Raw genomic sequence first — 23104 nt, 5'->3', positions numbered from 1 at the left:
AGAAGCATGCGAGTGAAGCATTATACTGCAAGTGCACATAGCAAAATTCCATAGCACTAAGCCCTGCTAGCAGAAAACAGGTTTACAATAATACCTGTTTTCTGGCATTTAATACAACAATCTAAGCCGCATCCATTTGCAGAAGACACTACTTGCTTCTGGAGGTGTAGTTCATACTCTTTTGTGAGAACCTCATCTACATCATGAGAAGTAATGGGAAGATCCCCAGATATGTACCTAAGCCAATAGAAAAAAAAATTACAATTCAGACAACTGAAAAAAGGAGGGATGATGTCACTGCATCCAGACAGGCTGTGTGAAAATCAGCTTGCCTTCAAAAGTCTTTTTTCCAGTCTAACATAGAAACATAGAATGTGTCGGCAGATAAGAACCATTTGGCCCATCTAGTCTGCCCAATATATCTGAATCCTATGAATAGTCCCTGGCCCTATCTTATATGAAGGATAGCCTTATGCCTATCCCATGCATGCTTAAACTCCTTCACTGTATTTGCAGCTACCACTTCTGCAGGAAGGTTATTCCATGCATCCACTACTCTCTCAGTAAAGTAATACTTCCTCATATTACTTTTAAACCTTTGCCCCTCTAATTTAAAACTGTGTCCTCTTGTGGTAGTTTTTCTTCTTTTAAATATGCTCTCCTCCTTTACCGAGTTGATTCCCTTTATGTATTTAAAAGTTTGAATTTTCACAGCTGCTACCTAGGAATTTCTAGAGAGAGGGAGAAATAGACTGTAACAGCCGCTCTGTATAGGTATTGTAGGATTTGTTAGAAGGAAGAATGGCTTGATTTGATGTGAAGTACTTTCTGCAATCTAGCTTTTTGTTTATCATATTTTAATGTGATACAGGGGAGCAGACAGCCATACACCCTTAGTGCCCGTTCACACCAGAACTCGGGAAACACCCATGGAACATGGGTTTCCCATACGGTGTTCAAAACGCACTGGCTATGCAATCTTCTGTGGGTGTCAATGTATTCCTACCAACGACCCAAATGCAGATCGCAAATATAGTGCGTATGCCTGCACCAGATCACATAGTACCACGTGATCCAATTGAAACGCGTTTTTAAAGTAGTGCATTCATTACTTTTGGTGCGACCAAGTGTGATTTCAGCCCATTCAAATGCAAGCACTTACATGTGTGCCAGGATACATGAGTGGCCCTGGACATAGACAGCTGATGTCTAAGGTTGCTCATAGCTTATGGCCCTCTTTGACTGTGCATAAGCTCTTAATCTGGGTCCACACTATGAGAAAAAAATCGGAAGAAATATTCCGCATGAGGCACCATCATGCGATTTTCATATAGTTTGCACACAACTTTTGACATCTGATCCTGACTTTGCAAACAAAAATTTCTAAAAGGGCAAAGTTTTTCTAGACTGTGAACAGAACGATTTTCGTTTAATGTGTAGGGTTTTTGTACAACAAAAATCAGATACAAAAGACTGTGCACGATCAGAAACACTAACAAAAAATAAGCCTTCGTCGTACGAGAATTTTCGTACATTATTTCCTTCCTCGGTGCCGACTTGCTGTAAAACATCGAGGAGTACCAGATGATTGCTCATAGTGCGTACCCAGCATTAGGCTACTAATCAGAGAATGTAGATTTATCCAAAAGATAACCAATTCAAATAGCTTAGACTTAGTTAAAGTCTATTACACCATCTTGAAAATGTAAGCAACTTTCTGTGCTCTCGATTCCAATGCCTAAAATATCGCTAAAGTACAGACACTGCAAAATATATATATATATATATATATATATATATATATATATATATATATATATATATATATATTCAAAGCCTCCAAGTTTAAATAGATTATTATTATGCATTTTCCAAGAAAAGTGTCTTCCTATGTTTATAAGCCTCCCAAAGATTATACGGCTGAGCATGAGTGATTCCCTTGCCCTGGGGATTGGGCTGCTATGCTGAAATAAATGCGCTCTCAAAAAATAAGGGAGGAAGATTTGTAAAGAGGATAGTAGTAGTACGACTACGATCATTTAAAAGGTATTTATTCGTATTTGATCACTATTAAAATAGTATTCGATGATCCTGCCTTGAAGGCCAATGATTAGGCACTTCCTGTGATAGGGTGACAACACTGTGTCCCCAGCTGTGTTTCTGCATTAACCACTTGCCGACTGCGCACAGTATATTTACTGCGGCAGTCGGCCCCGGCCAGGCAGAGTGACGTAGATCTACGTCACTCGCCTGTCACTCCTTCTAGAGCCAATAGCGGGCGAGCGAGGGCGCGCCGAGGCGCGCGCCCGCCTCGGCTCGTTCACGGAGGAGTGCGGGAGTGTGACTGGCGGACCCGATGTCCGCCGGTCACACTACGATCGCCGGCACAGCGGGAGAAAGACAGAGCGGCTTATGTAAACAAGCCGCCTGTCTGTTCTCCCTGTGTAAAAATGAAGATCAGACGGTTCTACTATGTAGAACCGTTGATCTTTGTTTTTACACCAATAGCAATGTCCCACTACAGTTAGAAGCACGCCCCTAGGACACACTTAACCCCTCCCTGTCCAATACTGTTAACCCCTTCCCTGCCAGTGTCATTTTTGCAGTAACAATGCATATATATAGCACTGATTACTGCAGTAATGTAACTGGTACCCCCAAAAGTGTCAAAAATGTCAGTCAAGGGTCCGATCTGTCCGCCGCAATGTCGCAGTACCGCAAAAAAAAAAATCGCAGATCAGCGCCATTACTCGTTAAAAAAAAAACACCAAATATGACAAAAATCTTTCCCTTTGTTAGTAAACGCGATAACTTTTGCGCAAACCAATCAAAATACTCTTTTTGCGATTTTTTTTTACCAAACATAGGTAGCGTAAAACAAATTGGCCGAAAATGTTAAAAAATTTTGATTTTTACATTTTTTTGGGGGGGAATTTTATATAAAAAAAAAGTGAAAAATGTTGTTATTTTTGCAAAAATTACGCTCTTTTTTTGTTTATAGCGCGTGATCAAAAAATCGCACAGGTGATCAAATACCACCAAAAGAAAGCTCTGTTTGTGGGAAAAAAAGGACGTGAAATTCGTTTAGGTACAGCGTCGCACGACCGCGCAATTGTCCGTTAAATTCACGCAGTAAAAAAATCGCAAAAAAAACCCTGGTCTTTTAGCAGGAAAATCCTCCGGTGGTAAAGTGGTTAATATTGTGCCACATAGGGCTTATAATAGAGAGACTAAAAGTGGTCATTTCACCACATATTGCAAAGCATGGCCCACTGGTGTCACCATCAGGAAACCCGCCTTGGATAAGGCCCTGCAGCTATCGCTGGAGCTCATGAACATAGGGAGTGGGCACAAACTTGCAGGAGTGATACAATGACATCTGTTCATTATAGACCTTGCTTTAGCAAACTAAATGTCCTTCATTCAGGATTTACATCCATCTTAAAAATACAGCCTAATACCTTAAATTCTCCCCTGCAATCATTAATGTGAGCGGAGTTCAGCCTTATGGGTCAAAATGAAAAATCCCAGTTTTTCTATCTTTATTTTGCGGATTGCAGTGCTGTTACATGATTTCCCTCCCTCTTCCTTCTGAGTCAGCAGCAAGTGGGTGTGGTTACTGAAAGCTACTGACATCACTTCCAGGGGGGGACCTTGTTCCTGTGTAGCCAGTGGGCGTATACAGAATGGGAGGAGCTGATCAAAGGTTCCCGCCCAGTGTTCTCTCATCAATAATGATGCATTCTACATCCTAATTCATGAGAAAGTGAAGAAATAAAAAAAGATCCATTCACACAAGACACAGGACACGGGGGGAGGTGTAGTACACGTATGCAGTATAGCTGTGCTGGGCTTTGAATGAAGACTACCATAGGAGGAGGAAGCTAGACACAGGGGTGGGAGGAGGGGGGACTGTCAATGTAGGTGGAAGTGCTCTGGGCTCTCAGCTCTCAGTGTACAATGATCATAGTACAGACAACCACACTAAGTCTACGTTTCCACTAGTGTGACTTGTCATGCGACTTTGGACACACAAAGTCGCATGAAAAGTCACAGCCCATTGATGTCAATGGCATCCGTTCTAATCTATATGACTTTGAAAATCAGCAACTTTGAAAGGGTACCTGCAATACTTTGATGCAACTTTGATCCAGAGTGTAAAGTTGCATCAAAGTTGCACTCTACAATCGCAATAGTGAAAACGTAAACTAAAGCTTTGTTTCCACAAGTGTGACTTGGGAAGCGACTTTGGACACACAAAGTCACAGGCTACTACTGGTGCTGCTGCCGCTTCCCTAAATGAGGCTATGAAGACAGGAGGAGATCATGGTGAAGGATAGGAGGGATGGGGGTGGGGCCGGGCAGGTCTAAGCATGCCTGTCTAAGAATAGACAGACAACCTTTTCAGGAAGTGAAAGACAGCTTAGGAAATCCAGATAAAGGGAGATAGCGTTGTCGGTGAAGAACAGGAAGAAGCTGATTGCCTAGCTTACATAAGACTTTCTAAGCTACACAAACAGTAAGCCAGAAAATGAATAATATCAAAGATAAAGATATTTAACATACTAAAGGAGGAAAATTTTCATTTTTTATTGGAAACCTATAGCAAGAGGAAGGAGCTGCAGGATGACATTTCCAGAGCAAATTATCAACACCACAATATTGATTACACACGGTTTTCAATCATATCTCTCGAAATACAGTAGGCCAAAACTGTCTAAAAACAGCGCAGTCGTGAGATAGTTTGGCCGTTTTACCCTTATTTTTACTATGAAATCTCTATACAAATGAGCATTAAAAAAACACCTGAATTACAATTTTCAGACATTGGCCTTTCTGCTCACGCATCAAATTATTTTTTTTAGAAAAAAAATGTGCCAGCTGAAACTATATTCTCTTCAAAAAAAATTATGAGGCTTAACCTATTTTAAGAGCACTGTGTCTTTTTTACTTTAAAAAAAAAAAAAAAAAAGAGCAGAGGGAAATTGGAGTTGCTCACTGAATTTCCTTCACGAATAATGGCCCGCAAAACATATGCTGCTGAAATTACATTAATACCTTGGATCACAATGGAGCCAAAGCTCACTAAGTGGGGACAACCCGTAACAATCGCTAATGCAGTAAATTTTAGAGCCCAAACTTCTTAAATTGCTAAGTGGTTGGAATGTGTGCTGGCTGATTGAGCCCCAGGAGGTCAGGTTCACATAGGGACTGTCTTTCACATTTTAAGACAGCAATTGCACCACATAATTCAGCAACATGGGCTCATTCTAATTACCTTGCTTGCAGCAGCCCTCTTTGTGTCCTTGAGTCTGTCACCGGCCCTGTTCAGGCTTTCTTGCTGCTGATGGACTTGAGATTCCAGTGCCTGCATCTCCCTGGTCTTTTTATGCAATTCAGATTTCAGGATCCCCAGTTCCAGGTTTAGCTCATTCATCTTAATGTCACTGCCGCTAAGCTGTAACAGATTGATGTCAGATATGTTGAAGTGAAATATGCTATAAACAGATGTTTTTAAAAAGCATCATAATTAGTTTGTGGTATTGGGATTCTAGCAAAGCCATGTGTCTGACAGAAACTCAGAATAACTTCAGCAAATGAGAATCATGCAACCGGAATCAGACCACGGACCGAGATTGTTATAAAGTAATGAATGGGTGTCTGCATGTGCTCAAAATGGAACTAAAATGTGGTCATAGTTTCTGGTTCTAATTAATTACAAACAAGAACCACTTGACTGATCTTGTCATCATGCCTTGTTGTTGTTTTCCACAGTTATGTTTACAAGTGTGCTGGGATTGCTTTGCTCCGGGTCTCAGCTGAGACGGAACACCAGATTTAAAGGGCCACTAACCCATAGGCACTAGGGATGTTATTTGAATAAATGTACAACTAAAGGCAAAACTTTCTTTTTAGTTTTGGATAGAGTGGAGAGGGATCAGAACACCTGTCAGTTTTTTTTTTTTTTTTTTTTTGCTGTCTGTGCCCCAATTAGGGAGACCCCTCCCCCCCCCCCTCTCTATTTCTAATACAGTAAAACCTTGGTTTGAGAGTAACTTGGTTTGAGAGCGCTTTGCAAGACAAGCACATTTTTAAAATAAATTTTGACTTGATATACAAGCGATGTCTTGATATACAAGTAGTGTCATGTATAAAAATGAAGAGAGGAGCCTCTAAAGTGTAGCAATATGGTTACATTTAATGAAGGTTCAATATTTAGCAACTCACATGGTTGATGATTAAAAGAGGCAGATCTAAGTATGCAGACATCCGGGGTATCTTCATCATCCCTTCCCCGCTGCACTCCACGAGTGATTCAAAGCCTCACTTTCAGATCACTCTACTGCAGGCTATTCTTCCCGGTCACGATTGCAGACTGACAGTGGTGAGAGCCAGTGGTTCAGAAGACGGTCTATGTGGACAGCTTTACCCCGGATGCCTGCATACTTAGATGTGCCTATTTTAATCATCAACCATGTGAGTTGCTAAATGTTGAACCTTCATTAAATGTAACCATATTGCTACACTTTAGAGGCTCCTCTCATCTCTCTTATATTCTGTAGCTCTGCTAGATTTCGCTTCTAATCCCCTTGGGAGGGCTGCATATTGTGGATGGACATTTTATGGATACACAACCTATCAAATTGCTATAATCTTTGTATATAGACTATAAACTGAAGGATTTGTGGAACGAATCATCTGAGTTTCCATTATTTCTTATGGGGAAATTCGCTTTGATATAAGAGTGCTTTGGATTACAAGCATGTTTCCAGAACAAATTATGCTCGCAATCCAAGGTTTTACTGTATTTAATTTTAATAAAAACAGAATGGTGTAGCGCTAAATTATGAATGACAAACACTTATACCGAATCAAAGTATGATAACATATACAGTCCAAAAAATGAACACTGAAGTCCACAAAGGAAGGTATTGGCTGAAACAGATTCCCAGGAAAGGAAAAGCTCCAGACAAATGAAGAAAGGTGAAGATCGGGTGTGCCCAGGAGTAGAAATGAATCCACCACACAATATAATGAGAGATGGCTCCTTACCAAATAGCTCTTGCCACTAGATTATAGGTGGCTGAACGCTCATATGAAAGAGAGATCCTCCAATGTAGTGGAATGGCCAGGCAGGAGCATAGGTCACTCTCTCTGGGGACAACCAATCATAGGTCACAGGGATATCCAGTGTATAACCATGGAAATAAAAAGGGGAAACACTCCCATAGTGCATTGCCAATGTATAACTTTAATAAATAAAAATGGATGCATGTAAAAACTTTGTATGTCAGCGGAACAAACAATGACATGCAGCCGCAGCATTCCTGCAGAACATTCCTCCTCGGATCGTGGGTCACCCGGCAGTATGGTGGAGAGCTAACGCTGATGATCCATCTAAACACCAGGGACCAATACAAACTCTCGCGCCGTCAGGATAAACCACTACATGTTTCGTGATAACTCACGTCCTCTGGGGGTTGGTCTGGACATGTAGTGTTTTATCCTGACGGCGCGAGAGTTCGTATTGGTCCCTGGTGTTTGGATGGATCATCAGCGTTAGCTCTCCACCATACTGCCGGGTGACCCACGATCCAAGGAGGAATGTTCTGCACGCTGCGGCTGCATGTCATTGTTTGTTCCGCTGACATACGAAGTTTTTACATGTGAGTGCATTCCTTTTTATTTATTAAAGTTATACATTGGTAATGCACTATGGGAGTGTTTCCCCTTTTTATTTCCATGGTTATACACTGGATATCCCTGTGACCTATGATTGGTTGTCCCCAGAGAGAGTGACCTATGCTCCTGCCTGGCCATTCCACTACATTGGAGGATCTCTCTTTCATATGAGCGTTCAGCCACCTATAATCTAGTGGCAAGAGCTATTTGGTAAGGAGCCATCTCTCGTTATATTGTCTGGTGGATTCATTTCTACTCCTGGGCACACCCGATCTTCACCTTTCTTCATTTGTTTGGAGCTTTTCCTTTCCTGGGAATCTGTTTCAGCCAATACCTTCCTTTGTGGACTTCAGTGTTCATTTTTTGGACTGTATATGTTAACATCATACTTTGATTCAGTATAAGTGTTTGTCATTCATAATTTAGCGCTACACCATTCTGTTTTTATTATTTTATTTGGAACTTGTACTATTGTTTCAGGTGTTAGCTGCTTCTCCTAAAGCGCAGTGTTTTTTCTGTTTTTATAAAATTTAATGTTATCACTATAAGTAAAAGAAAATCCCAAATTTTGGGTGGTCCCCAGAACAGTAAGGCCCCTTTCACACTGTGGAGTCAGTCCACTGAGCAGGTGGATGGCAGCTGTGTCTCCGCTCTGTGTGCGAAGTCAGAGCTGTCAGGTCCCGCTGTTCTCTATGGGGGAATCAGATAAGAACGGGCCGCCTGTCGGTTCTCATCCGATCCCATACGGGCCGATCCAGATTTGACGGACCGGATGTACGCGGACATGTCTCCGCCGACATCCGATGCCCCATAGAGATACACGAGGCATCCGTTCAGATCCACCAAAAAAATGGACAGACGGATCTAAACAGTCCGCCTGTGTGAAAGGGGCCTAATAGAGGGGCAATCTTCAATAGGGACGATAGTGCTGGTGACCTGGAGGTCTCCAGGAGATTCTCTTAGTTTGCAGGGATTTCTCCTCACGTCCTGTTTTGGCTATGGGACAAGAAATTAAGGTAAATCTTCCCAATCAGACAAAGATTGCAAAAATAAAACTTACATGGGTTTTAACCCTCCCTTACTCTATCCAAAATGAAGAAAAATGTGACCACTGTTACTGACTGTCACATGATCGGGAGCCTATCCCACGGACTCCTAATCATAACAAGAGACCGTGTGCTGTCTATGAAAATTTTGGCCATGGGCTGAATTAAAGAAAAAATAAACAGATTCCTCCATCCACACAAACAGGTGGATGGAGGAACCCCCCCTAACAGGATATTGTATACTGACAGTGGCGTTGGCTGCTGTCACAATGCACAGATTAGTGGCTGCAGCCACTGATTGGGGAACGTTTTTCAAGAAGCCCCTTCAACAGACGTTGATTAAACACCCCTTACAGGGCTAAATTGTAGGATGCAATTCCCTAAGATTAAGCTCTGTAAGTGGTAAAATGTAATAGGGGCATGGCCTCAGGTGAAAGATTGTGGTTTGTGCTGTTTTGTCTTTTCCAAATGCCCCCTAAATTCCCTGGATTCTGCAATGGCATCAGTATGCGGCCCAATCCTTTTTGGGTTGCGAGCAGAGGAGACGGGCTCCTGGGCTTAGGCTCCCAGCTGTGCTGCAACAAGACAAAAGAGCGGTGGGATATTTTGGAGCGGTGGAGTATATGTAGGTCATCTAATGGCAAGAAAGGTGGGCTTTAATGCTCAGCTGCCACACATGTGCAGCATAAGGTTATGAGCAGAAAGCATGTTCACTGCACACTCTCAGCACAGTGACAAAGATCTCACTGACAGCATTGGATCATGATTTATGGTCAGGAGCCAGAGGGACAGGCCTTAATTATGTAAAAATTGTGAGAGCCAATCAAAGAGGTCAGATGAAGAATAATGATCCAAATATACACAATTTTGAATTAAACACTATTTCAAATTAATATATTAGCATTGTCCATATTTTCCTGTGTTCTTCCTATCACCGCCTGTAATAAGTGATCAAAATTCTTCTTAGTAGAAACAATAAGTGCTCATAAATAGTGTTCCGCCACCTAGATGTTAATGGGCCACTCACCAGATAGCTACGGGCCACCAGGACCCAAATCGCTTAGAATAATTTTCCTTGTATCCCAAGTGTAATTCAAAGATTTTCTAATCTAGATCTGCAAAGACCGTTGCACCATCTCCCTGGGTGTTATATCAGGAGGTATTGATCTCACATCCACAGCAGGGTAATAAATGCCAGAGATTTTTCCAAAAATACAAAATTTGAAGCCAAATGAATGTGCAATAACGTTTTTATTATTTAAAACATTTTAAAATCAAATCATAAAAAATCCGGCAGCAGAGTGGTGCGTTTCAATCTATCCAGTCCTACTGACTGGGTGCTGCTATGAGGCATAGGAAAATTTGACTTTTTATGATTTGATTTTAAAACTTTTTAAATAAAACATTACTGCACAATCATTTGGCTTCACATTTCGTATTTTGGCAAAAACCTCTGGCATTTAATACCCCGCTGTGGATGGGAGATCAATACCTCCTGATATTACACCCAGGGAGCTGGTGCAACGGCCTTTGCAGATCTAGATTGGAAAATCTTTGAATTAAACTTGGGACACAAGGAAAATTATTCTAAGCGATTTGAGTCCTGGTGGCACGTACAGTAGCTATCTGGTGAGTGTCCCATTCACGTCTAGGTGGCAGAACACCATTTATGAGCACTTATTGTTTCTACTAAGAAGAATTTTGAACACTTATTTCATGTGGTGATTGGAAGATCCCAGGAAAATATGGACAATGCTAATATATTCATTTAAAATAGTGTTTAATTCAAAATTGTGTATATTTGGATCACTATTGTTTGTAATGGCGCCTCACAAGTAATGCACATTTATTGTTTCCATTTAAGGTGGATGGGGGAATCCTCACCACTGAGTTATTTTAATATTAACAGCGGAGAGACTTCAGAATGTCAGAAACGCTCATTAGCACTATAGCCAGCAGCACTGACTAATGCCTCGTACACACGCATCGATAGTTGGCCATGAATTTTCGGGCAACGTCCGATCGGCTGATTTTCGGCTTGTTAGTATGATGCTTTCGACAACCGTCTCCGACTTTTCGGCCGAACAAAATCTGGTGTGCAGGCTATAAAATTTTTATTGGCCGTCAACAGAACGGCCGATTGTTCCTCAGTCAGTACAGATTTCGGCAGACAAAAATCTGATGAGCAAGACTGGGCATGCTCAGAGAAGAAAAAACACACGGAAAGTAAACCAGCACATGACATCACTTCTGAAGTTGGTTTTTGTTGGCCGAGAAAATTCATGTGCAGTCTAGAGCACATTTCAACCAACACAACAACACTGGACAAAAGACGGTCGATCGGTCGGCCGATAATCGTTGCGTGTGTACGAGGCATAAGCGAAAGCTTTCCAAAGAGCTTGTTGTACAGAAGTCAATCAGTAGATCGATTTTTGTACAACCTTCCTACCCATACATGGATCGGAATTCGGCCAGTCCCTGCTGAACCGACCTAACTTCAATCCATGTATGGCCAGCTTTAAGGGATTAAACACATCTAATGATGTTTTTAATAGAAAAAAACACCAATTAATGCAGTTTTGCATTTATCGACCAGAATTCGGCTTTAAAAAATTAGTTTTAAGTGGCGTTATACTAACAAACGGTGTCAATGCTTATTCCCCAACACAACAAAGCTTTCTGTGATTTTCAAACAATCAAGCTTTATGATATTTCAATGCAGTCCCAATAGTAATGAACAGTATCAACCTTTACTTTTCCTGTGTAACAAATCTCCCGCAGTTCTATTATGCATTCTCCCTTTCAGAATAAGTCGGAATTCACAGAAAAACAAGTGTTACAACAAACCTGTAAAATTACTAATAAAAAGAGAAAAAAAAAATCAGCTATAAGTGCTCATTACCAAGACACCTTAGTGATCGTCCTTCTCTCTGTAGAGTTTAAACAGTACACTAAATTACAAATGTCATTGTGGTAAAACGGCACTGTTTATCTTTAAAAAGTAATTATGCCAGCTGACGAAGAATACCTCATTTGTAGACTACTGACTGAAAGGAACAAAATAACACGGTTTTATCTGTGATAATAAGACACAGGAAATTTGTATTATTGTAATGGGCCTCTCAGAGGTTATTCACACACCTATTATTTAACACAAATGGGTTAGTGAAAAAGATTTGAATGAGCAGTTGTAAGTTTTAAAATAAGCTAAAACTTTGCTTTTAAAACATTATATAGCAAACTTCAAAAGCAGGTCACTATTTTTTAAGTGGTAAACCATTTGTAAAAATAATTTACCCAGGGTTTAGTTAACAATAACTATAAATATGACTGCTGGTAGTTACACATCCTTTTTATCTATGCACTGATTTTCATAATCAAACATAAAACATAACTCAACTGGTCCAAACGTAACACACACGCACGAACACTTTTTATGGTACTCTAAAGCCAGCCATAGATGGTTTAGATTTGAACCATGTATAAACAGGTTGATCGATTGATCAACTTGGGTACAACCAGCCTGTTGGATTTAACAAGTGATTATTGCTAGCAGCTGTTATAGCCGCTAGCAGTAATCACTATGTTCTCCAGACGCTGACAGTAGCCGGAATTACAGCTCATTGTTTCATTAAAAAGTGATGAAATAAAAACCAATTGTCCCATAAATTCCCGCACATCTTTGGTAGGTAGGAATGCAAAGAAAGTTTGAAGAGACATAAATGATTGCTTATTCTACCAAGATGTGCTGTGTGCGGTGTGATCCGGATGGATTTGTTGGCACCCCTAGAAAAAGTTATAAATAACTAGATATTTCAAACTGTTTTCTGTAAATTGTATCACATCTTTAAACTTGTACTCAGCCTAATTATCCCTTTTGCTGTCATGGACGTAAGGCATATGGCAGCATGGAACTGTTTCCAGCTGGCCAGGTCAGTATACCTTACGTCAGCTGCATTTCCCACCATAGCATAGTTCTGAAACAAAGAATAGCTGTAATCACCAGCCGACACAAAAAAATACAAATATATATATATATATACATACAGTACAGACCAAAAGTTTGGACACACCTTCTCATTCTAAGAGTTTTCTTTATTTTCATGACTATGAAAATTGTAGAGTCCCACTTCAAGAGGTAGTCACCTGAAATGGTCTTCACAGTCTTGAAGGAGTTCCCAGAGATGCTTAGCACTTGTTGGCCCCTTTGCCTTCACTCTGCGGTCCAGCTCACCCCAAACCATCTCGATTGGGTTCAGGTCCAGTGACTGTAAAGGCCAGGTCATCTGGCGCAGCACCCCATCACTCTCCTTCTTGGTCAAATAGCCCTTACACAGCCTGGAGGCGTTTTTGGGGTCATTGTCCTGTTGAAAAATGAATGATGGTCCAACTAAACCCAAACCGGATGGAATAGCATGCCGCTGCAAGATGCTGTGGTAGCCATGCTGGTCCAGTATGCCTTCAATTTTGAATAAATCCCCAACAGTGTCACCAGCAAAGCACCCCCACACCATCAAACCTCCTCCTCCATGCTTCACGGTGGGAACCAGGCATGTAGAGTCCATCCGTTCACCTTTTCTGCGTCGCACAAAGAAACGGTGGTTGGAACCAAAGATCTCAAATTTGGACTCATCAGACCAAAGCACAGATTTCCACTGGTCTAATGTCCATTCCTTGTGTTCTTTAGCCCAAACAAGTCTCTTCTGCTTGTTGCCTTTCTTTAGCAGTGGTTTCCTAGCAGATATTCTACCATGAAGGCCTGATTCACACAGTCTCCTCTTAACAGTTGTTCTAGAGATGTGTCTGCTGCTAGAACTCTGTGTGCCATTGACCTGGTCTCTAATCTGAGCTGCTGTTAACCTGCGATTTCTGAGGCTGGTGACTCGGATGAACTTATCCTCCGCAGCAGAGGTGACTCTTGGTCTTCCTTTCCTGGGGCGGTCCGCATGTGAGACAGTTTCTTTGTAGCGCTTGATGGTTTTTGTGACTGCACTTGGGGACACTTTCAAAGTTTTCCCAATTTTTCGGACTGACTGACCTTCATTTCTTAAAGTAATGATGGCCACTCGTTTTCCTGTACTTAGTTGCTTTTTTCTTGCCATAATACAAATTCTAACAGTCTATTCAGTAGGACTATCAGCTGTGTATCCACCTGACTTCTGCACAGCACAACTGGTGGTCCCAACCCCATTTATAAGGCAAGAAATCACACTTATTAAACCTGACAGGGCACACCTGTGAAATGAAAACTATTTCAGGTGACTACCACTTGAAGTGTGACTCTACAATTTTCATAGTCATGAAAATAAAGAAAACTCTTTGAATGAGAAGGTGTATCCAAACTTTTGGTCTGTACTGTATATATATATATATATATATATATATATATATACACACACATACATACATACACACACAGTATCTCAGAAAAGTGAGTACACCCCTCACATTTTTGTAAATATTTTATTATATCTTTTCATGTGACAACACTGAAGGAATGACACTTTGCTACCATGTAAAGTAGTGAGTGTACAGCTTGTATAACAGTGTAAAATAGCTGTCCCCTCAAAATAGCTCAACACACAGCCATTAATGTCTAAACCACTGGCAACAAAATAGAGTACACCCCTACATGCAAATGTCAAAATTGGGCCCGAAATGTCAATATTTTGTGTGGCAGCCATTATTTTTCAGCACTGCCTTAACCCTCTTGGGCATGGAGTTCACCAGAGCTTTAAAAGTTGCCACTGGAGTCCTCTTCCACTCCTCCATGACGACATCACAGAGCTGGTGGATGTTAGAGACCTTGCGCTCCTCCACCTTCCGTTTGAGGATGCCCCGCACAAGCTCAATAGGGTTTAGGTCTGGAGTCATGCTTGGCCAATCCATCACCTTTACCCTCACCTTCTTTAGCAAGGCAGTGGTCATCTTGGAGGTGTGTTAGGGGTCGTTATTATGTTGGAATAGTGCCCTGCGGCCCAGTCTCCGAAGGGAGAGATATTGCTCTGCTTCAGTATGTCACAATACATGTTGGCATTTATGGGTTCCTCAATGAACTGTAGCTTCCCAGTGCCGGCAGCACTCATGCAGCCCCAGATCATAACACTCCCACCACTATGATTGACTGTAGACAAGACACAACTTGTCTTTGGTTCAGATGGTGTCAAGCATGTGTGAGGGCAATCATGTGAGGAGTACAAATAAGTTTATCTTGGTCTCATCAGACCACAGGACATGGTTCCAGTAATCCATGTCCTTAGTCTGCTTGTCTTCAGCAAACTGTTTGCGGGCTTTCTTGTGCATCATCTTTAGAAGAGGCTTCTTTCTGGGACAACAGCCATGCAGACCAATTTGATGCAGTGTGCGGCGTATGGTCTGAGCACTGACAAGCTGATCCCCCAACCCTTCAACCTCTGCAGCAATGCTGGCAGCACTCATACGTCTATTTCCCAAAGACAATCTCTGGATATGAGGCTGAGCACGTGCACTCAACTTCTTTGGTCGACCATGGCAAGGCCTGCTCTGAGTGGAACCTGACATGTTAAACCACTATATGTTCTTGGCCACAGGGCTGCAGCTCAGTTTCAGGGTCTTGGCAATCTTATTATAGCCTAGGCCATCTTTATGTAGAGCAACAATACTTTTTTTCAGATCCTCAGAGAGTTCTTTGCCATGTTGAACTTCCAGTGACCAGTAAGAGAGTGAAAGTGATAACACCAAATTTAACACACCTGCTCCCCATTCACACCTGAGACCTTGTAACACTAACAAGTCACATGACACAGGGTAGGAAAAATGGCTAATTGGACCCACTTTGGACATTTTCACTTAGGGGTGTATTTACTTTTGTTGCCAGCAGTTTAGACATTAACTGCTATACAAGCTGTACACTCACTACTTCACAATGTAGCAAAGTGTCATTTCTTCAGTGTTGTCACATCAAAAGATATAATAAAATATCTACAGAAATGTGAGGGTGTACTCACTTTTGTGAGATACTGTATATACACATATACTCACTATATTTTCAAAAGTACTGGGACGCCTCCCTTTACAGCCCCTTTTGGGGATGGACCCTTCCTGTTCCAACATGACTGCACACCACTGCACAAAGCAAAGTCCATACAGCCTGGTCCATAAATATTGGGACATCGACACAATTCTAATCTTTTTGGCTCTATACACCACCACAATGGATTTGAAATGAAACAAACAAGATGTGCTGCAACTGCAGACTTTCAGCTTTAATTTGAGGGTATTTACATCCAAATCAGGTGAAAGGTGTAGGAATTACAACAGTTTGTATATGTGCCTCCCACTTTTTAAGGGACCAAAAGTAATGGGACAATTGGCTGCTCAGCTGTTCCATGGCCAGGTGTGTGTTATTCCCTCATTATCCCATTCAGCAGATAAAAGGTCCAGAGTTCATTTCAAGTGTGCTATTTGCATTTGGAAACTTTTGCTGTCAACTCTCAATATGAGATCCAAAGAGCTGTCACTATCAGTGAAGCAAGCCATCATTAGGTTGAAAAAACAAAACAAACCAATCAGAGATAGCAAAAACATTAGCTGTGGCCAAATCAACAGTTTGGAACATCATTAAAAAGAAAGAACGCACCGGTGAGCTCAGCAATACCAAAAGACCCGGAAGACCACGGAAAACAACTTTGGTAGATGACCGAAGAATTCTTTCCCTGGTGAAGAAAACACCCTTCACAACAGTTGGCCAGATCAAGAACACTCTCCAGGAGGTAGGTGTATGTGTGTCAAAGTCAACAATCAAGGGAAGACTTCACCAGAGTGAATACAGAGGGTTCACCACAAGATGTAAACCATTGGTGAGCCTCAAAAACAGGAAGGCCAGATTAGAGTTTGCCAAACAACATCTTAAAAAGCCTTCACAGTTCTGGAACAACATCCTATGGACAGATGAGACCAAGATCAACTTGTACCAAAGTGATGGGAAGAGAAGAGTATGGAGAAGGAAAGGAACTGCTCATGATCCAAAGCATTCCACCTCATCAGTGAAGCATGGTGGTGGTAGTGTCATGGCGTGGGCATGTATGGCTGCCAATGAAAGTGGTTCTCTTGTATTTATTGATGATGTGACTGCTGACAAAAGCAGCAGGATGAATTCTGTGTTTCAGGCAATATTATCTGCTCATATTCAGCCAAATGCTTCAGAACTCATTGGACGGCGCTCCACAGTGCAGCTGGACAATGATCTGAAGCATACTGCGAAAGCAACCAAAGAGTTTTTTAAGGGAAAGAAGTGGAATGTTATGCAATGGCCAAGTCAATCACCTGACCTGAATCTGATTGAGCATGCATTTCACTTGCTGAAGACAAAACTGAAGGGAAAATGCCCCAAGAACAAGCAGGAACTGAAGACAGTTGCAGTAGAGGCCTGGCAGAGCATCACCAGGGATGAAACCCAGCGTCTGGTGATGTCTATGCGTTCCAGACTTCAGGCTGTAATTGATTGCAAAGGATTTGCAACCAAAAGTGAAAGTTTGATTCATGATTGTTAATCTGTCCCATTACTTTTGGTCCCTTCACAAGTGGGAGGCACATATACAAACCTTTGTAATTCCTACACCGTTCCCCTGGTTTGGATGTAAATACCCTCAAATTAAAGCTGAAAGTCTGCAGTTTCATTTTCATTTCAAATCCATTGTGGTGGTGTATAGAGCCAAAAAGATTAGACTTGTGTCCATGTCCCAATATTTATGGGCCTGACTGTAAAGACATGAATGAGCAAGTTTGGGATGGAGGAACTTGACTGGCCTACACAGAGTCCTGACCTCAACCCGATAGAACACCTTTGGGATGAATTAAAGTGCAGACTGTGAGCCAGGCTCTCGTTCAACATTGGTGTCTGACCTCACAAATGCGCCTGGAAGAATGGTCAAACATAGACACACGCCTAATCCTTGTGGACAGCCTTCCCAGAAAAGGTGAAGTTGTTATAGCTGCAAAGGGTGGGCCAACTCAATATTGAACCCTATGGACTAAGACTGGGATGCCATTAACCACTTTACAACTGCCCACCGCAGCTATACTGTGGCAGACAGCCACTCCTGGGCAAAGTGACGTAGGTATAAGTCGCTCGCTCTCCGGAGGCTAGGGGGCGAGTGTGCGCCGACGCCAGTGCGGGGAAGCCGATGCGTGTGTCAGGCAGCCCCGATTGCCACCTGACCCCCGGGATCATTCCCTGCTGAGAGCGAAGAATGGTTGTTGTAATCACAGCTGACCGTTCTTCTCCCTGCAATGATCATAGAGCCCATGTGATCCTTTTATATAGGATCACATGTCTCTATGGTCATTTCAGAAACCACGCCCCCATCCCACAGTTAGAGTCACTCCCCTAGGCTCATATTTAACCCTTGATCACCCATAATGTTAACCCCTTCCCTGCCAGTGTCATTATTACAGTAACAGTCCATATTTTTAGCACTGATTACTGTAGTAATGTCACTGGTCCCCCCAAAAGTGTCAAAAATATCAGTCAGGGGTCCGATCTGTCTGCCGCAATGTCGCAGTCCCGCAAAAAAATGCAGATTGCCGCCATTACTATTAAAGAAAAAGAAAAAAAAAAAGAAAAATGTCATATATATCTTTCCCATAGTTAATAGCAAACTATAATAAAAAAATATCCTTTTTGCAATTTTTTTACCAAAAATATGTGGCAGAAAATAAATTGGCCTAAAATTTTAAAAAAGTTTGATTTTTACTTTTTTTTTTTTTGAGAATGTCATATAGCAGAATGTGAAAAATATTGTTTTTTTTTTTTTTTCAAAATTGTCGCTATTTTTTTGTTTATAGCGCAAAAAATAAAAATCGCACAGGAGATCAATTACCACCAAAAGAAAGTTCTGTTTGTGGGGAAAAAAAGGACATCAATTTTATTTGGGTAAAGCGTCGCATGACCGCGCAATTGTCCGTTAAAATAACACAGTGCCAAATCGCAAAATAGGGCCTGGTCATTGTGGGGGCAAATCCTTCCGGTCTTAAAGTGGCTAATGTTCATGTGCGTGTAAAGGCAGGTGTCCCAATACTTTTGACAATATAGTGTATATATATACATTTATTTTTTAGGACAAACAATTGCGGGATTCTTGTGGTTCCAGTACCCTCAGGTGTGAATGAAGCCTAAGAATTGGTAAGCTGCAAAATAATACATATTTGCTTTCAGGTTTAATACCACTTTAAGGCTTCACACGCACACTGGTCTCATATGTGCACACTGGTCTCACGCGCAAACTGGTCTCATATGTGCACACTGGTCTCATGTACATACTGGTCTCATATGTGCACACTGGTCACATGTGCAAACTGGTCTCACGCACATACTGGTCGGATATGTGCACAGCAGTCTCACGTGTGCACAGTGGTCTCACACGTGCACACTGGTCTCATACGCGCACCGGTGTCATACACGCACACTGGTCTCATACGCGCACACTGGTCTCATACGCGCACACTGGTCTCATACGCGCACACTGGTCTCATACGCGCACACTGGTCTCATACGCGCACACTGGTCTCATACGCGCACACTGGTCTCATACGTGCACACTGGTCTCATACGCGCACACTGGTCTCATACGCGCACACTGGTCTCATACGTGCACACTGGTCTCATACGTGCACAATGGTCCCACGCGCACACTGGTCTCATACGTGCACAATGGTCCCACGCGCACACTGGTCTCATACGTGCACACTGGTCTCATACGTGCACACTGGTCCCACGCGCACACTGGTCTCATACGTGCACAATGGTCCCACGCGCACACTGGTCTCATACGCGCACACTGGTCTCATACGCGCACACTGGTCTCATACGCGCACACTTTTCTCACGCGCACACTGGTCTCATACGCGCACACTGGTCCCACGCGCACACTGGTCTCACACGCACACTGGTCTCACACGCACACTGGTCTCATATGTGCACACTGGTCTCATACGTGCACACTGGTCTCATACGCGCACACTGGTCTCATACGCGCACACTGGTCTCATACGTGCACACTGGTCCCACGCGCACACTGGTCTCACACGTGCACACTGGTCTCACACGCACACTGGTCTCATATGTGCACACTGGTCTCATACGCGCACACTGGTCTCATACGCGCACACTGGTCTCATACGCGCACACTGGTCTCATACGCGCACACGGGTCTCATACGCGCACACTGGTCTCATACGTGCACACTGGTCCCACGCGCACACTGGTCTCATACGTGCACACTGGTCTCACACGCACACTGGTCTCACACGCACACTGGTCTCATATGTGCACACTGGTCTCATACGTGCACACTGGTCTCATACGCGCACACTGGTCTCATACGCGCACACTGGTCTCATACGCGCACACTGGTCTCACGCGCACACTGGTCTCATACGTGCACACTGGTCTCATACGTGCACACTGGTCTCATACGCGCACACTGGTCTCACACGCACACTGGTCTCATACGCGCACACTGGTCTCATACGCGCACACTGGTCTCACGCGCACACTGGTCTCATACGTGCACACTGGTCTCATACGTGCACACTGGTCTCATACGTGCACACTGGTCTCACACGCACACTGGTCTCATACGCGCACACTGGTCTCAATATAAGAAGAAGAGGAAGGATTACAGGCTGGAAAAAAACACCACCTGCGCATTCATGGGAAGAGGGTTTGGGCAGAAGAAATGTGTGAATGCGCATAAACGCGTGTTAACGCTAAATGTGTTCAGGTGTATTCTAAGGGGCAGAAAAAAAAAATCACAACTTTGGCCAACAGAATACATTAATGCCAAACGTACACAGAAAATGCGCCTTTGTATTTCAGGCAACTTTTTCCTGCCAGGTAAGAAGGTGTTAGGAGGAGCTGAGTGTGAATGAAGCCTGAGGAGTATTAGAAGACAGGAATACATAGAGCTCCTCACACAGCCTGCAGGAGTCATAGCACACTGCTGGTACTTGTAGTGCCTCGGTAATGACTATTCTCTATATACAGTAATGACTATTCTCTATATACAGTAGTGTCTGTCCGGCGGGTTACCTGCTGAGGTGAGGTGCACACAGTGCGGAGGTCAGTCCCGGGATATGGATGGATAGTGATGGATCTCCTGGATACAATGTATACAACATAACCCCGCCCACTACAACTTCCACACACGTGAGAGCCCGGCCATTCAGAACTCCGTGGAAGCTCCGCCCGTGTACGGTGAATGGAGAGCGCTGATTGGCTGGCCGCCGTGCGGTGACGGTTGGGAGTTGTATACAGAGCTGTGCTCATTGTTTTGAGGAAGTTGAGGAGAAGGTGGGGGGGGAGGAGAGATCTCCTAGTCAGTAGTAGAAGACCGTGCATTGCTGTGTGTAGTCTATGAGGGAAGTGAGCACACAACTCCCAACTGTCCCTCCATGGAAGCAAACTCCTCCCCCTCCATTCTTACAGCTCAGCCACTTTCTCTGAGGAGAGGGGAGAGGAGAGGAGAGGAGAGGAGTCCTTCACACTAGCAGCTGAGCCACATTTTTACTGCTCTCTGCCACTCCCCCTTTAGCTGCAGAGCTAACAGCCAGGAGTGTACTCATGCAATGCCATGCTTTGTGGCTGCAGCAGGAATTTTGCCCCCAGTTGCTTGTGGCAGGCATAGTACATAGCCCATTCAAGTGAACAGGGGTGCTCTGCAAGCACTGACAACCATTGGCTGCCCTGCATGTGCATGCGGCTGCGGTGCACTAATGTGGGGGTCATGTGTTCCAGCCGTTTCTGTGTTTAAAAGTCAGCAGCTACAATAATTATATCTACTGACCTTTAATAAACACACTCACCTGTCCCACTAAGCCTCGGTTCTCTCCCTCTCCTCGGCGCCCGGTGTTCTGCCGAAAACTCCAACTTGCCAAATTCTCTAAGAACGTTATTCCCGGTGAGTGTACACCAGGAATAATGGGAGATTTCCACCCCTTGGTGTTTTCACACAACACTGGCACCCTATACACTCCGGTAGATGCTATATCTAGTACAGATTGTTAGTCCGCCTGCTAGTAACCACGCAAACTGCAGACTAAAGCCTCGTACACACGCAACGATTATTGCCCGACCGATCGTCCGACTTTTGTCCAAGTTGTGTTTTGTTGGTTGGAATGTGCCTAGACTGCACACGAATTTTCTCGGCCAACAAAATTCTACTTCAGAAGTGATCTCATGTGTTGGTTTGCTTTCTTTGTGTTCTTTCTTCACTGAGCATGCCCAGACTTGCTCATCAGATTTTTGTCTGCCGAAATCTATACTGACTGCACGAAAATCGACCGTTGTGTTGACGGCCAACAAAAATTTTATAGTCTGCACACCAGATTTTTTTCGGCCGAAAAGTCGGTGTTGGTTGTCAGAAGCATCATACTAACAAGCCGAAAATCGGCCGATCGGACGTTGGCCGAAAATTCCCTGCCAATTTTCGACGTGGGTGTACGAGGCTTGACCATCTGTACAAGCTAAAGCATCGACCGGAGTGTAAAGGCTGCCGGTGTTGTGTGAAAACATCAAGGGGTGGAAATCTCCAATTATTCCTGGTGTACACTCACCGGCAAGGAACGTCTTTGGAGAATTCGGCAAGTTGGAGTTTTCAGCAGAACACCGACGTCACCAATACTGGCACCCGCATGTGACAGCTTCACAGCTGGCTGCCCACTGCGCATGCGCGAGTCGCTCTGCGCGTCCTGATTGGCCGGACAATCTTTTGGGACTTGTGATGCAGAAGATTGCAGGGAGGGAGAGGAGAACTTCCTTTCGAGCTGCCTAGGCGGACCGAGCAGAAGTGGGAGCAGGTACTTGTCAAAACTAGGTACCCACTCCCCCCCCCAAAAAAAAACTTCCACTTTTGGTTGGAAATCCACTTTAACCACTTGCCGACTGCCGCACGACTATTTACGTTGGCAGTCAGCCCCTCACAGTCAGAGCGACGTAGGGCTACGTCGCTAACCTGTAAGGGTTTTGGGAGCAAGCGTGCACCGCCGGATGCGCGCTCCCGCTCGGTCACAGACCCCCCCCCCTGCGCGTGTGCTTGGCGCACTCGCGATCGTCCGTGACAGCGGGAGAAAGGCAGGCGGCTAATGTAAACAAAGCCGACTGTCAGTTCTCCCCTGTGTAAGAATAGTGATCAAATGGTTCTACTATGTAGGACCGTTGATCATTGTTCTTACACATCAAGCCACAGCCAATCACAGTTAGAAACACGCCCCTAGGACACACTTAACCCCTCCCTCTCCAATACAGTTAACTCCTTCACTGCCAGTGTCATTTTTACAGTAACAGTGCATATGTATAGCACTGATTACTGTAGTAATGTCACTGGTACCCCCAAGTG

General features: G+C 43.4%; 1 protein-coding gene across 1 annotated transcript in view; it reads right to left on the bottom strand.

Moving 5' to 3' along the window:
- Positions 1–20885, bottom strand: part of LOC309555379 (uncharacterized protein) — a 654339-nt gene extending 633454 nt beyond the window's left edge. The window contains exons 1-2 of the mRNA XM_082257367.1: positions 20800–20885; positions 5279–5453 (exon numbers count right to left, since the gene is read on the bottom strand). Coding sequence (XP_082113493.1) covers positions 5279–5437 — 159 coding nt within the window. The 5' untranslated portion in view covers positions 5438–5453; positions 20800–20885. The remainder of the gene's footprint in view (positions 1–5278; positions 5454–20799) is intronic.
- Between the last annotated feature and the right edge of the window lie 2219 nt (positions 20886–23104).

This window comes from Pelophylax lessonae, assembly GCF_965119305.1.
Source record: "Pelophylax lessonae genome assembly, chromosome: 5".
NCBI lineage: Eukaryota > Metazoa > Chordata > Amphibia > Anura > Ranidae > Pelophylax > Pelophylax lessonae.
The sequence above is the reverse complement of the archived record's forward strand: the minus strand, read 5'-3'. Positions and strand labels throughout refer to the sequence as shown.